The 16,617-nt window shown below is 42.6% G+C and overlaps 2 protein-coding genes across 9 annotated transcripts in view; both read right to left on the bottom strand.

Annotated features, from left to right (window-relative positions):
- Positions 1-328: 328 nt before the first annotated feature.
- On the bottom strand, positions 329-6,900 carry LOC308321811 (estrogen-related receptor gamma-like; the record flags this gene model as incomplete). The annotated part of the gene is made up of 7 exons (XM_080772902.1): positions 329-573; positions 1,321-1,590; positions 1,878-2,039; positions 2,524-2,631; positions 3,033-3,149; positions 5,989-6,248; positions 6,845-6,900. The coding sequence occupies 7 exons, from the start codon at positions 6,898-6,900 to the stop codon at positions 329-331; spliced, it is 1,218 nt and encodes a 405-aa protein (XP_080629028.1).
- A 1,112-nt stretch (positions 6,901-8,012) lies between these two features.
- The window catches only part of ltbp4 (latent transforming growth factor beta binding protein 4), a 46,471-nt gene continuing 37,866 nt past the window's right edge, over positions 8,013-16,617 (bottom strand). For all 8 annotated transcript variants that reach the window (XM_080771615.1, XM_080771614.1, XM_080771609.1 and 5 more), the window contains 8 exons: positions 16,395-16,523; positions 16,028-16,171; positions 15,621-15,773; positions 15,087-15,230; positions 13,850-14,012; positions 12,288-12,574; positions 11,775-11,927; positions 8,013-10,307 (listed from right to left, as the gene is read on the bottom strand). In XM_080771615.1, the coding sequence (XP_080627741.1) occupies positions 10,165-10,307; positions 11,775-11,927; positions 12,288-12,574; positions 13,850-14,012; positions 15,087-15,230; positions 15,621-15,773; positions 16,028-16,171; positions 16,395-16,523 (1,316 nt within the window). In that variant the 3' untranslated portion in view covers positions 8,013-10,164. The remainder of the gene's footprint in view (positions 10,308-11,774; positions 11,928-12,287; positions 12,575-13,849; positions 14,013-15,086; positions 15,231-15,620; positions 15,774-16,027; positions 16,172-16,394; positions 16,524-16,617) is intronic.

Here is a 16,617-nt window from a genome sequence, read left to right on the forward strand (position 1 = left end):
CTCTCTTGCATAGCCATAGTACGTTTTAATAGTAATAACACTGTACATAGAATTTATATAGCGCTTAAAAACAACTTCATTAGGATAAAACTATATTTAAAAAGGTACAAAAGAAATGTTATAATGTTTTTTTCATTTTTTAAGATATGTCCTCCAGTAGAATGTTAACAACACACACGGTGGGTATTCAAGGAAAGAAACATCCAAACATGCTTCTAAAGACAGTCCTCTCTGAAAAAATACTTCCATATGAAAATAAACTCCAAATACAAATCGTTTAGCTATAGTATAGGCTACGTACGTGCGTGCGTGCGTGTGTTCAATCTGTTCATGCTTTGGCCTCCAACATCTCCAGCAGTAGTTTGTGTATTGGGACATGGTGTTGGTGGTGCAGGCGGAGCAGAGTGACTGCAGCAAGGTCAGCCGTCTGACGGAGCAGAGGGAGGCTCATGAGCAGACGGCCGGCTCGATGCGGATCACGCCGGTGCTGCTGGGACTCGTAGTCTTGAAGGGCTTCATGGAGGCCATCACGGAACCACTGGACCGAGTCTACACCGTCTACTGGCTCTGCATCTACAACAGAGACAGGGACAGGGAGGGTGGGTCAAACAAAGACATGGACAAATGGACAAAAATAGACGCATACGGTGGGGGAGGCAGAGACAGTCAAGGTCAGTATCTCTCACACACGCGTGTGCGCGCACACACACACACACACACACACACACACACACACACACACACACACACACAGCTGCATCATTTCAGTTTGCTGGAAGAGGAGACGTATATTGATCACAGAGGAGAGCATTATTGATATTGATTGATGTCTGGGAACTGAAGCAGGAGACCTCATTGATCAACTATACAAACGTGTATGGTGTCTGAGAGAGAGGCAGTAGTAAACCTTAGACCCATTGGATAGATGGTAGAGAGAGGCAGTATGTGTAAACCTTAGACCCATTGGATAGATGGTAGATATCACATATTATGATGGTTTGTCATAATACCATAAGTGCTGCTCTCGGTTATCTTTGTTGTCTTTATTTCTTTATTATAATTTTTTTCATTTGGCACACTCTATTGTCCTGGCATACTTTCACCTACAGTAGAAACCTTGTTCAGACTTGAAAATGTTCATCTCATTTGGGAATATTGTGCCGGGATTTGTTTAAATTTCCGGATTTCTCTGGTCTGTGTGTGTGTGTGTGTGTGTGTGTGTGTGTGTGTGTGTGTGTGTGTGTGTGTGTGTGTGTGTGTGTGTGTGTGTGTGTGTGTGTGCGTGCATGCGTTCGTGCGTGCGTGCATATGTGCGTGTACCATAGTTGGCGAGTGACACAGCCCTCAGTGCCACCACCTCTTCCTGATTCAACTTCATGGAGTGGTACTTGCTAGACAGGTGACGTAGTGCTTCGTACATGTCAGCCAGGCCTGTGGCACGGCATTGTTCTTTGTCCAATCGCAAGTTCTCTGCAAAGACAAGCTCCTCCCCTGAGGCCTGGGAGCGCCATGCCACACCCACTAACAGGGCCTCCATCCAACCACTCTGCAGCAGAGATGTCTGATCCTCCAATGATAGTTCAGAGAAGCCTGGTGTGTAGGACAGAGTAGTGGTCAAACAAATTTGATACTGAGGTTTTCGATGTAGATTATGTTTGTTTGTTTGTGTTAGGTTTGTATTATCTCCACTAGGCTGAAGGCAAAGTGTGAGATGATGTCTTTTCAACCATGTTTGTTTGTTTGTTTGGTGGTTTGTATGGGGCAAATCTGCAAACCGCTGCAATGATCAGTGCCAAATGATTTGTGCTGCCAGCAAGGGGACCGGGGCATGCCTTCGCCATGGTGGACATAATGAATTACAATAGAAATGTGTGTACCTGGTATGTGTTTGGCCCAGCCAATCAGAAGTAGCAGCTCGCGGTTCAGGAGGTCGCACAGAGTCAGCAGACACCTCAGGCCGCTATCATTGGTCGATTTGTCCTCATTGGCAGTTAGGGGTGCGGGATCAGTCACCAGCAGCTGAGAAATCACTTTGTTTCCTAGGAGATGAAAAGTATGATAAGAAATCACACTCGTGGGAAGGGACGGACGGGCACCTCACTCATGTTTGTTTAAGTGCTCTAAACAAACATTAGAAAGTCCACAGACTTGGCTGCCACATGATGTCACGTTTTTTCTTCTTTTACGTCATTGTTGTATTTGTCATGTTTGTATTTAGTTCAATGTTTGTTTAAAAAACACCATTGACAATGAAGGGAACATTTACGTCATATTGTCCCTCATTACGTCATTACGTCTTTATTGTTAATGGCATTTAATGTTTGTGTTGGCACCGTTTGTTTTACATCACCATTACATCACCTAATCAACATGAGTTAGACTTTAATATATTAGCGGCCCTCACTTCACACGGGTGTGATATTTTTTCTCACGCGTGCGTTTGTGTGCATGCGTGTGTGTGTGTGTGTGTGTGTGTGTGTGTGTGTGTGTGTGTGCGCGTGCAGTGATGCTTACTGTTACTACTGTTGTCAACAGGGTGTGTGCACGGGGCTTCAACGTATGTCCCGAGCTCGGAATTCACCCTCTTCTTGTACTTCTGTCTTCCTCCTCTGATGCGATCCATACGCACACCTGAGACAGAAAAACACACACTCCTTCAACCAAACTGCTGATGTGAGATGTGCTTCCTCACCAGCTGGCTCAAAGGCACTTCACCCGTTTTCAACATTACTTTAAAGATGCTTAGTGAAAACGAAAGCTTTTTGTCACACAAATATTTGGCGGCCCCAACTGTAGTAACTCAGAACCCCACCTAGGGTTCCCGGACCCCATGTTAAAGACCTACGGACGGTCTAGAAGGGTCTATACAGAATACAGCCAAGGCTCTGTGTTCTCTCTGTGTCTAAAACTGCCTAAGTCAGTACACCATCCGCATACTTCTAAATAGGAAATATAGAAAATGGACGGATAGATTCACATATACTGTTAGGAATGGATGAGTGGATGGATGTATGGATGGATGGATTACTAACCTTCTCTCATCATACCAGCCAGCAGACATTTGTGGAAGCGACATGCCTGGCAAACTTTTCTCTTTCTCTTGGTCATCTCACACTGGTCAATCAATGGACAGGTGTACTCGACATTACCTGCATGCACACACAGGAACATGTGTTGTTTAAACAGACGGACAGACGGACGGACGGACGGACGGACATTCTATTTATAAAATGACTATTCTTCAGGTACATTCAGGCACTGAAAACAGACGCGACATACTGTATAGGCCTACCAAATCAAAAGGTTGTGCTTATAACCACGCCCCGGGCAGGCCGCAGGCATATAGGGCTCCATTTTCGTCACCGCTAAACACCTTATCCCTAAACTTCTATGCCTTTTTTGTTTTTGTTTTTTACAATTTTGCAAAACATTTTTGAATAGTTAAAATGGCCAGTCTACAAGCTCACAACGTGTAAATGTAGATTGGCTAGTTGAACTACTAAAAAGAAAATCAAAATAGTAAGAAAGGCAAAGACGTTTAGGGAAGCGGTGACGAAAATGGAGCCCATAGTTTAAAGAGGTTAGGGCTTTTCTCTAAGGCTGGGACCAGGCTAGGGTTAGGGTTAGGCGCTGTCTATGGTGCTGAAATACAGTGATGCTTCTGTATGGTTTAAACCTGGTCAAAGTCCCAGCTCAGGTAGGCCTATACGTGCGATTTACATTAAAATAATAATTGCATGGAGGGGGACTGGGGGAGGGGGTATGTATGTACACAGGGGAGAGTTAAAGACAATGCACACGTTGTAAATGACTATGATGCTCTCTCTCCTCTCCCTGTCTCTCTCTCTCTCCTAATAATAATAATAATAATTAGCCTACATTTAAACCCCATCTTAATTTAATTTGATTACAAAAAGTAGCATATATTATTATTATTAATAATAGTATTATTAATAGTATTATTATTTTATCATAAAGCATTCTAGATCGTGACTCGTGACACATGTTTTACCCTGTCGGGCCTAAACGGCTCTGCCCTTTAAAATATTTGCTTGATTACAATTTGAATTTACAATGATGATCTAGAAAAACAAAACGTCTGAGGTAACTTCCCCGTCGTTCTCTGTATCAGAACGTCACTGAACGCCTTCAAATTATCAAACGTAAAAAGAATTGAGGGTATAAGTGCTTACGTTACACGACATAGGACAGCCACAGTTGACAGAATCGATCTAGCATCATCAATCAATAGTTAGTTTTGGGTCGCTAAGATTTGCCATGGACTCGGAGAGCTGCCATGCATTTACTGTAGAACTATACCGTTCAAATACAATGTGAATGTATACAGGCCTACGTGTGTAAAGGAACAGATAGATGGACTCACACAGACGTCGGTTCTCGGTCTGCCTCAGAGAAGTAAAACATAATGATATTAACTTGATGATCTATAAACCAATAAACACACCCAGGCTTCACACAGAAATCAATTGGCGCGACTCGATTCAGCCGGGAAACTATAGCAGCCTGCTTTAATTGGCTATTGATTAACCTGGTTCATTATCATTAATTAAGATTACACATGCCACAACTTGGCCTCAATTTGTATGAAGACACCCGCTGTAGGCCACACACACACACACACACACACACACACACACACACACACACACACACACACACACACACACACACACGCAATGCTGTGGTGGACAAAGTATGGTATAGTCTTAAGAAGCCCGCTTTTAAGAATTATTAATTATTACATTATTAATTAGGTATTCAAAAGTGCAAATTACAATTACATTTTCGTTTTCCTTTCAATGCATTGTTGTATTTAGACACAAATGTCAATGATTATTTGCGCCAGAATCCCATGCAGTACCATGGCACTGCATTCAGGAGTGGTGGACTATAATTGCCCTCATAAAGGCCTCACCAAGGTTGGGCTTCCTCCTCACGGAGGACACAGTCTGGGGCGTATACTGCTCACCCGGGTGCCGTCTACATTCCGGTTGTCACCCGTCTCTCCGGTGGTCACCAGACTATACCCATGGTTGTCACATCTATTCCTATGAGTCACTATAAATAGAATAACTATACCTAAAAATACATCGCATGGATGCACCTGGGACGTATCTTCAGGGATGTTTCCTGAGGTCAACAGGGTTTCGGGTCTTTCAACATCATACCACTCACTTAGGCGACCCAGCCGGGTAAATAATGTAGTGGAATGAAAATCATAACTTCATAAGTATTAAAAAATACAAATACTCAAATAAAGTACAGTCAAACAGTCAAGAGAAAGAGAGAGAGGACAATGTTAAAGTAAACATTGTCCTCTCTCTCTTTCTCTCATGATTTATGATTCTCTGCCTATCGGTATGCCTATGCAACTGGAACGATGCTGAGTCAGCAGAAGCGGACTTTGCACCACTCTGCATGGTCATTCACTCGCCTCTCTCTCTCACACACCTTGTATAGTCCTCTGCATGGTCATTCACTCGCCTCTCTCTCTCTCTCTCACACCTTGTATAGTCCTCTGCATGGTCATTCACTCGCCTCTCTCTCTCTCTCACCTTGTATAGTCCTCTGCATGGTCACTCACTCGCCTCTCTCTCTCTCTCTCACCTAGTATAGTCCTCTGCATGGTCATTCACTCGCCTCTCTCTCTCTCTCACCTTGTATAGTCCTCTGCATGGTCATTCACTCGCCTCTCTCTCTCTCTCTCACCTTGTATAGTCCTCTGCATGGTCATTCACTCGCCTCTCTCTCTCTCTCACCTTGTATAGTCCTCTGCATGGTCACTCACTCGCCTCTCTCTCTCTCACACCTTGTATAGTCCTCTGCATGGTCATTCACTCGCCTCTCTCTCTCTCTCTCACCTAGTATAGTCCTCTGCATGTTCACTCACTCGCCTCTCTCTCTCTCTCACCTAGTATAGTCCTCTGCATGTTCACTCACTCGCCTCTCTCTCTCTCTCTCTCTCACCTTGTATAGACCTCTTGAAGAAAGCTTTACAAGCTTCGCAGGAAGCCACCCCGTAGTGGTAGCCCGAGGCAAAGTCACTGCAGACCAGACAGATCCTCTTGGCCACTGCCAGGCCCAGGTGGTCATCATATCTCAGGACAGAGTCCACCTGCGCGGAGAACGGCATCACACCGTCGATGCGTGTGTCCATACCGCTGCTGATAGCACTTGTACCGCTGGAGCTGGTGTTGTCCGGAGAGCCAGGGTCGAGGGAGTGAGTTCTGGAAAAGAGGCTGTATGAGAGCTAGGATGGATGCATGGAGCTAGGTGGGCCAATTAAGAGGCACGGCTTGTTGGAAGACGGTACCTCATCACCAGAGCAAGAAAGAACCCATGCTGATGGAGAGAGTACGTTATGCTGGCTTGCCAAGTAGCCTACATATACAGTATGTGTGTGCATGTGTGCGTGCGTGTGTGTGTAAGGAGTTCCCAATACTGCTACGCCCAAATATGGAGTGTGTTGTATAACTTCAATGGCATCAGCACAAACAATTATATGGAACTCTAGAACAATGACTACCATATAGAGTTTAGGTTGATATTCATGATATCAAATATGGCACCAGTGGACCCCAACAACAGAAGAGTGACAGGTGTGTAGCAGCCTGAACTTGTGTACAGATTCTACCAAACCTCTAGTATACAGAAAATCACGAATCAGAAATAGTCTACTATAGGGTTTTATTCTGGATGAGGTTGTCCAGTTTAGCTTATACGAATCACATAATATGAATTAACACAGAGAAACATGCTAGGCTTATGACTGGAATAAAATAATAGACAAAGGGATATAAAAACGATAAGGCTTGCTCCTTACCTGGGTGTGTTGTTGAGCAAGTAGCTGTCTGTCAGACAGAGCTCCTTCAGATCCATTCTCTAAGATTGAACTTTGTGTAAAACCTGTCTCCTCAAATGTCTCCTTGTCCTCTCAACATAGAACCAGAAGTGTTTGTAGTTTCTCACTTCCACCAAACAGAGCAGAGTTGAAGGCGTTTTCAAGTCTTAATACGTATGAAAAAATAAATAAAAATAGAAGAATAATTGTGACACTGTCACTGTTTTAATTAAATTGTCAATGTCCAACCTTGAACTGCCTAGTGACAGTGTTCAGCCAGTGTCAGGGAAGATTTGCAAGGATTCCCAGGAGTCAGGACTGAGGTAAATCAACAGAATATCCCCAACATCCCCCAAACCAGAACAGTGTGGACGAGTACAGAGAGACTGAAGCTGACAGAGAACAGAGGACCAACTGTTGATGGACAGAGAGTGACTGACTTCTCAGTAGTCTGACTAACTGACTTCTCAGAAGTTTTATCTGATGGCTTCTGTTATGGAAGGGTGGGACCTTGTGGATCAGCCAATCAGCGACTATTGTTTCCCCAGGGATTGACAGCTTGGATCATGTCTATTGATCAGGATTATGACAGATGTAGATCATACAAGCTTAACAAGATGACTGTGTGAGTTATTCCATCATCCTTAATAAGTCTTCAGTCAGTGTTAACCTCTCATTCAAGCTGACAATGTATCGCTGCCTGGTAGATTTAGATCACGGCTGGCCTACTGGCCTACAATGCTAATCTCTCAATCTCAACAACACTGTATCAGCACCCTTCAGCACGCATACACATGCATACATGCCATCTGAATCTGGCCTGTTACTTATTTCAGGGTTGCACTCCATGTGTGTGTGTGTGTGTGTGTGTGTGTGTGTGTGTGTGTGTGTGTGTGTGTGTGTGTGTGTGTGTGTGTGTGTGTGTGTGTGTGTGTGTGTGTGTGTGTGTGTGCGTGCCTGCGTGCAAAGTCTTGAAAGGATTGTTGTATATTGTCTCAAGCTGTGGATCAAAGGCAAACTGCATCTGGATACCGGCTCTGGAACCTGAAGGGATTTAACCAACAAGTAAAATAATGAATCTGTTATGAACCATTATAATGAAACACATGTCCTGTGGATGCAGGTTGAACAAAAGTCAACCAACACAAAATTCTCAATAAAGCAAATGTGCAAATGTATTTTCTTTTTCTGTCACATCAACAACAAAGGTAAAAAAAAAAAAGGTAATCATTGGTCAAATAAAAGAACAATTAACAAATACCAGAGACTACAACATTTAAAAAATTACAAAATATTGTGTGAACACAGACAGATAGCCTGGTTTCATACAGTGCATAATGTTAAAATCAACTTTAGGTGCTGAGGAAAAAAGAGAAAGATTTGCCTTTTTTCATATCAAATATAAAGTATAACAAAGTAAATACATACATAGGAACAATAAACAACGTCCTACTAGCTGGAACAGCTTTCATTTGGTAAAAACAAATGAGTATTTTGTGAAAACGTAAATAATATGTACATGGTATTGGCACCCATTAACAGCATTTCCATATTGTTAGTTGAAGACAGAGTTGAGCATTCAGTCACATTTCTCCTCTGGTACATTCACACTGTGGACTGGAGCTTACACTACAGCCTCCATCTGGTTTCAACGCAATTGAGGCCATAACATTTAAACTGCCATAAGAATAAACATTTGCTGTCTGGCAGAAACCTCCTATCTCCATATTCTTATATATTTTGGTATATTAATGTCCAACTTTATCATCCTACAGTGTCACACAAAAGCATCAAAAGTAGCCAATCCACAAGCTCGCTTTGAGTTTGCTGCTACATTTGAATTTGAATACTGAAAAGTAACAGTTTGGGAGGTTTTCACCCGACAGAGACGAAATGTACAGAGACGTCAGTAATGTTTGAAAATCACATTCATTAATTATATAAAAAGTCACCAGATAAACAATTAAAATAAATTGAAAAAGACCAACATAAATTAGGAGGAGGTGAAGCTACATCATTTGTATACAAGATGGACTGAGGATGAGGAATTTGGTTCAGACCTTCTGTTGTACAAATAATGAAATGTAATAAATCCTGCAGCCATAATGATTTGTCATCTTCCATTACAATGACTCTTTACATTAGACAGAACTTTAATCTTTCCTATAAAAACTATCTTTTTCTTTGGAGTATGTCAAAAATAAACCAAAACTTTACCTACAGTGACCAGGTGAGGGTGCTGATCAGTTTTATGTCTGTTACTGTTACTTTACAGAGTCTGTTTTTTAGTCCCCCATTAGTCAACAGTGTTGACATTTTCAAGCCAGTCTTGGCAGAAATTAATTTATTGGGCAAAACATCTGGATCCTTTAAGCCTACATTTAAACTGGGCTGTTCAGGCTGTTTATGACAGGTAGGCCTAAATTAAGCTAAAATAGTCTTAACAATGGTGAACTCCTCTGAGACCTGTCAAAAAGTTTAAGTTTACATATCTAACATAGGCTCAGACAGCATACAAATGCAACCAGACCTCACAATATTGTCCAAATAATCAACTCATGCCAATGTATTTTCACAAAATCATTCATAAGTTTTACAGTAGTGTTCTATTCCACCTCCTAAAGCTCTCTTTAAGAAAATACAGACAGGAAACATTATTGTATTTCATGTTTCACTTAAATTGTTAATGTATTAATGTTCACCTGATTGATGTCTTATCTGAATATTTAGCTTCTATATTTTGTCTTCCTGTGTTGACCTGTCTTTTTGCAATTTGCTGTGTCCTTTTAACTTTTTGGAACAAATTTTAATTGAAATATTTGATATTTAATCAATAAAATAAAAATAGGTTAAAAAAAAGAGAAAGAAATGTGGGGCCCATTAAATCATTACTTAAAGAATGGGCCCATCACAGACTTAATAATTTAATTAACTGTTTTTCTTTTTTCTTTCCATTTTAATTTTGTCTGAGATATTAAGCTTCACTTTGATTAATATTCTCTTTAAAAAAGATGGGAAAAAAAGACAGAAAAAAATATGCTCACATCAATGAACTGATTTAGATGTCTGGCATTCAAACTAGTTGTTTTCTAGGGGTGGAATAGTATTTTTCCTGGGGGTGTCTACCACATCTGAGTGGAGGCAGCAAAACATCACTTCTGGCTCAAGGATGCAGTCGTGAAAAAATACTGTACAGATTGTTTTGTTTGTTTGTTTGTTTGGAGGCCCTGAAACTGAAACCTAAGGACTTCTAAATCCTTAATAATCTCATCTAAGGTGAATGTGATGAAAGCAGGTGGGTCCTACTCGGCCACACAGTGGTTGGGTCTGCGGGACATCACATATCCTCGCCTACAGACACAGCGGTATGAACCCTCCGTGTTCACACAGCGAGCGTTCACACACGCATAGTCCACCTCCCGATGGTGCTCACACTCATTTATGTCTGCAGGGGGGAAAGTGAGAGAGAGAGAGAGAGAGAGAGAGAGGGGGAGTGTACAAATTTATAAAAGAGAAGAACATGGGATAGAAGCTGCATTGACCTTTGGGGGGAAGACAATGAACCTGTACAAAGACAATGAACCTGTACAAAGACAATGAACCTGTACAAAGCAGGTTCATAATGAATCAAACAGACAATGAACCTGTACAAAGACAATGAACCTGTACAAAGCAGGTTCATAATGAATCAAACAGACAATGAACCTGTACAAAGACAATGGACCTGTACAAAGCAGATTCATAATGAATCAAACAGACAATGAACCTGTACAAAGACAATGAACCTGTACAAAGCAGATTCATAATGAATCAAACAGACAATGAACCTGTACAAAGCAGATTCATAATGAATCAAACAGACAATGAACCTGTACAAAGCAGATTCATAATGAATCAAACAGACAATGAACCTGTACAAAGCAGATTCATAATGAATCAAACAGACAATGGACCTGTACAAAGCAGATTCATAATGAATCAAACAGACAATGAACCTGTACAAAGCAGATTCATAATGAATCAAACAGACAATGAACCTGTACAAAGCAGATTCATAATGAATCAATTAATGCTATTTACTGAACACCCGTTATATCTGTGTGTTGGTTAAACAAATATCAAACCAATGAAAAGTATTTCAGACAAAACTTCTTCACTCCATTGGACCCTCAAACTCTCTGCTAAAGCAGCTGCCTCCCCCATCTCTCCACCTCTCATGCAAGTAATTGACAATATATAAAGTCACAATACCAACTTTAATGAGGCAGTATTGTATATAAGGTTTTGTTCATTTCCTGATTTATTTTTTATTTCCTGAAAATTGTGGAGTTAGGTGGTTTCTCCCCGACAGCAGAGATATACTGTATACATATACTGTTAATTTATAAGATAATTCTATGCAGAAAGGATTTCATACTGTACATTTCTATGAGTGTCTGTGATTGACTATACTACAGTATGTTGATGAAAGGCTACTTAATATTTTAAGATTCAGACAATTGTACTAATTTTATGAGATTCTGTTGACAGCATACTTCATTTTTGAGCCACACACGAAGGAAACACAGACAGGCCTGCGCTAGACCACAGACCTATACAACATAACTTTGTACAAAAAGAACAGATCTGCAAGCTAACATCCTGCAAAGTGTTGATAGCTTGTGAATCTGTTCTTGTTGCGCATGTGACAAACTTCTACTGTGCCGCTTAAATGGGCTGGCCCAGAAATCTGCAGAGTAGACACACTGTGTTGCCGGCTCATAGATAATACAACCCATATAGCGAAAAGATATTGCTTTTAACTCGGACAGAAACAAAAACAAATCACACACATTGTAACGAGTACACATTACTGTAACGTGTTACTGCTGACACTGCTATTACTGTATATCATATTAAATAGTTATATTGCCTCTGCAGGTCATGGAGGTCATGTCCAGCTCGTATCCTTGGTAGCAGTCACAGGTGTAACCCTCGGCAACACGGATACACCTGCCGTTCTCACAGCCGTGCAGTATCCCACAATCCTCGGCTGTACTCAGACCAGCGTAGGAGTCATAACGTCCTGGAGGAGACAAGAACAGAAAGATAAAGGAGAGGTACATACTAAAAACTATACGTTGTTACCAGATGTGTGTGTGGTTAAAGTCCCCAGCTCTGATGTATGAGCCCCGTAATCATATTATGTGGGTTCTGAATGTTGCGTTCAGGTTCAAATCAATTTGAATATTGCAGGGTTTAAGTCCCAATATAGCTATATGACTTATGGATCCATTATGTTTGAATCCCACTTGGTGGTGTGGGTTCCATTACAACTCTGTCAGAATCGATTAACTTCCAACTTCCAAGTAACAATCATGTTACCCTGGCAACAGGCCTGCGTTAACAACCTAATCAGAGTCAATGAACATGCAGTAATGCTCACTCTCATACAGCCTGCGAGGTCCTGCACCTCCTCCTCCTCTGAAGGGAGGCCCCGCCCGCCACGGCTCCGCCCCTCCTTCCTCCTGCTCCTCCTCCTCGGCGTAAGGGACTCTTCCAGGGAGGGGGGCCAGGCTCAGAGGCCTGCCCTCTGCCAGGGAAGGCTGAGGAGGCCGCGCTCCGAAGGCCCTCTCAGACCGGGGGTCCACGGGGCGCCGGAAGGGCGGAGTCCTGGGGGGGGCAGAGTCTGGGGAGGCACCGTAGTCCCCCTCGTCATAGTAACCACCCGCACTGGAAGAGAAAGAAAGAAGAGGTTGTTTCAGTCCATGAATGGTAATATGGTAATAACAATGGGCCTGATTCACAAAGATGGTTGTAAATAAAAAATCACACACGTGTGAACTGAGTGGTGCAATTCCCCCCCCCCTCTCTCTCTCTCTCATTAGAGACACAGCACTACCCCTCTCTCTGTTTCTGCCGCCCCCTACTGGTATAAATAAGTCACATACTCGTGCTCATTTACACAGGTACGTACACGTACGCGGACATTGCTGGTTGTAGGAGTGGTTGCACCACTCAATAACATGTAAATAAAGTGACTAAACCTTTGCACCTTTGCAGAAGTAAAAAGATACGATATTTTTTATCCGAGTTTTATTGATTACTGAGGGGAAATTCGTATTTTGGATTAATTACTTACGTCGGAAAAGCTAGATTTCATCCACTGTTTCCTCATCAAATGGTAAGACTTACTATTGTGTGTGGCGTTCATGTGATCAATATGCAGTCGCCTACAGTAATATAAATTAATACCACAACACAATGGAGGCGCATCTCTGTGCCCAGTCTATTTTCATTGTTAGGTGAAACTTTGGCTGAGTCGGCCGACACTTGCAAACACACTGTACTGTACTGTACTGTACTGTACTGTACTGTACTGTACTGTACTGTACTGTACTGTACTGTACTGTACTGTACTGTACTGTACTGTGTCCAGTGCTCGGACACAGGGACACTGGGACACCTTTTTAACTTCTTTACCTAGTTATTTTTCCAATGAAACTGTTTTTATTATTTTGTTCTGTAAAGCAACTTTGATTACCTTGAAAGGTGCTATATAAATTGTATGTATTATTAACTATACTCTAAATATTTTATTTGAGGTTTGGCACTATTTTAATTGATTCAGCATGAAGAATAATGCATTCTAAAGACATACTGTATGCACGCTTTGATCCCTGGTGTAAGTCAGCCTCGTAGCTGACTTGAGAATGAGCGAACCTCCCGCAAAAAGAACCGCCAGAAAGAATATCATGAATTTGACACCAACAACGTAGGAATCGTCGGATCAAAATATGAGTGCAAATTGCTTTGTGAATCCAATGAGACGATGATAATAATATTTGTCACACTATTCATACAGGTACAAGAAGCACAATGCAATATGTGAGCTCCTCAAAATAATTGTGAAACAACATACAATTACATAAATAAAAACTAAGCTGATAAAATACAGAATGTAGCCAAAAGAGCTCAATAATACAGTATCTGTGCATGTGACTGTACCCATATCCAGTGGGCCTGTAGGCTCCATCAGGCGCACCATAGCCATCAGGTGTTCTCCCTCTGAAACGAGAACTGCTGCCCCCTGTTGGTGAGTAGTCATCATAACTACCATACTCTCTACTTGGAACTACAGCTGGGGAGTAAGGAGATCCATAAGGAGGAGCTGAGAGTAGAGGAGAGTGAGAGGAGAGGAGAGGAGAGGAGAGGAGAAAAGGGAGAGGAGAGGAGAGGAGAGGAGAGGAGAGGAGAGGAGAGGAGAGGAGAGGAGAGGAGAGGAGAGGAGAGGAGAAAAGGGAGAGGAGAGGAGAGGAGAGGAGAGGAGAGGAGAGGAGAGGAGAGGAGAGGAGAGGAGAGGAGAGGAGAGGAGAGGAGAGGAGAGGAGAGGAGAGGAGAGGAGAGGAGAGGAGAGGAGAGGAGAGGAGAGGAGAGGAGAGGAGAGGAGAGGAGATTCAAGGTTCAAGATTATGTTTATTATATAGTATATCACAATATGAGCTGCAGCAAAGTTGATTAAGAACTCTAAAAGACACAATAAACATACATTGAACAACCACCCAGCCAATCGTAGACAGCAGACCATGACCATATTGCACCATCGAAATATTGCACGCTGAAAACACTGAAAACACTGAAAACACTGGCACTGGCGGATTTTCTTCCTTTTTTCCCTCCTGCTTCCATCATTGATTGAATTTGTGAATTTGGTTCTAGTTCCATGGGCCTTTAGGCCGGAAGGCAAGAGCCTGTGTTCAAGATTCAGGGAGAATCTGTCCACTCTAGTAGATGCCGCTTTCTTAAGCACCTGCTTGACATATGACTCAATCTCAACTGAATTGTACATTCATAGAACAAAATCAATAATGACTTATCAACCTAAAATGTGTCTAGCTTCCTTTAACAGAAGAGGCACTGCTGACCTTTCTTAAACACCATTTCAGTATTGAAATCAAATTTCAGACGATTGTCAATAATGGATCAGAGATAATGTATAAGAGGTTATCAAATCCACTGTCTGGGCATTTATGACACTACTCTTAGAAGCCGGTAGAGATCAAATAAAAACCAATGTACACGTCTTTAGTCCTTGTGACATTGCGTTTCAGGAATTCCTCTTCACACGAGGAAACAAAGTCATCCTATTCGATTCCTATATGAATCTTTATGACCTGATCGTCATATCATCATGTTTACTGACAAAAGCACATCAACAACATCAATATCATGCCATCTATTATACCTCCTCCTCCAGGACCCAGTCTGGATCCAGGACCCAGTCTGGACCCAGAACTTAGTCTGCTTCCAGGGTCGGGTGAGTCTCGGTCAAGGGAGCTCTCTGGGAAAGGTGGGGGAAGAACAGAGCTACACAGAGTAGCATAGTCCTCTGGAAAGAGAGACAGACAGACAGACAGACAGACAGACAGACAGACAGACAGACAGACAGACAGACAGACAGACAGACAGACAGACAGACAGACAGACAGACAGACAGACAGACAGACAGACAGACAGAGGTAGAGAGAGAGGGGGGGGTCAGACATGAAGCAACATGATCGCCATACTTCATCTTATGATTGTTGATTACCGCAGCGTGTTGTTACTTTGTACCGCTTTGTATTTTTGTATTGTTTACAGTATAAACAGTATATCTCGAGTCATAAGTCAATATTCGCATGTTGGCAGTATATGCCCACTACTTCATTCTAATAATAACTTGAATTCAAATAGCACCCAAGGACGCTAGACCTCACCACTGCACCAGGTCTCCTCTCACCTGAGTCGGTCAGAGGGCAGAGGGCACACTGCAGGCCCCAGCCCTCTCCATACAGGCAGCAGCAGTCAGTGAAGGTCACCTGACCTCCCATCAGAGGACTCTGACACACCAGATCAGCTGTGACATGCTGCCAGCAGAATGACACATTCTCATCTGAAACACACACAGAACGAGAGAGAGAGAGAGAGAGAGAGAGAGAGAGAGAGAGAGAGGACAGAAAGAAAGTCAGCATGGAGGAATGGGAGGGAGACACATAACAGGTTAGCTAGTCTGGCCCAGCCTGTGTGGGTTCTGGTCTAGAGAGGCAGGTGCCTCTCTAGAAAAAAGCTGTGGATCCTATTGGTTCACCGAACTGAGCGCCCGCCCACCGTGCGTGCGTGCGTGCGTGCGTGCATGCGTGTTCCTACCCACGGTGAGGTCACTGTAGTTGACACAGTTGCGTTGTGTATCGTCCAACTCCAGTGGCGGCTCACAGGTGCAGTAGTATGAACCCACCGTGTTCACACACACACCACCTGGACAGCTGTCTTCAGACTCACACTCATCATGATCTACACACACACACACACACACACACACACACACACAGGACATTGCATTGACATGATGCCGTATCCTTACCCTAACCATAAACCTAACAGATCATGTGATCAAAGATACACATTTAACCATTACCATAAATGACCATGTTTGACAGAGGAGAAAAGTCAGGGATCTTTATTTACTTCGTTTTATGACATGAAAATGCTAATTGTGTGTGCGTGTGTTACTCACCAACACACTCCAGCAGAGTGTTGTCATAAACATAACCACTGGAGCAGTAGCATGTATATCCTGGGATGTTGTTCACACACACTCCACTCTTACACACCTCTGGATGGAAACGCTTACATTCGTCCACATCTGGCAACCCACAGAAATACGACACACAGAAACAGCACAGAGAATCACAAACACAAGGACAAAGTATTTCTGTTTAGTTTGACCTCCACCAGGT

The sequence above is a fragment of the Protomyctophum bolini genome, assembly GCF_963924005.1.
Source record: "Protomyctophum bolini genome assembly, chromosome: 9".
Taxonomy (NCBI): Eukaryota; Metazoa; Chordata; class Actinopteri; order Myctophiformes; family Myctophidae; genus Protomyctophum; species Protomyctophum bolini.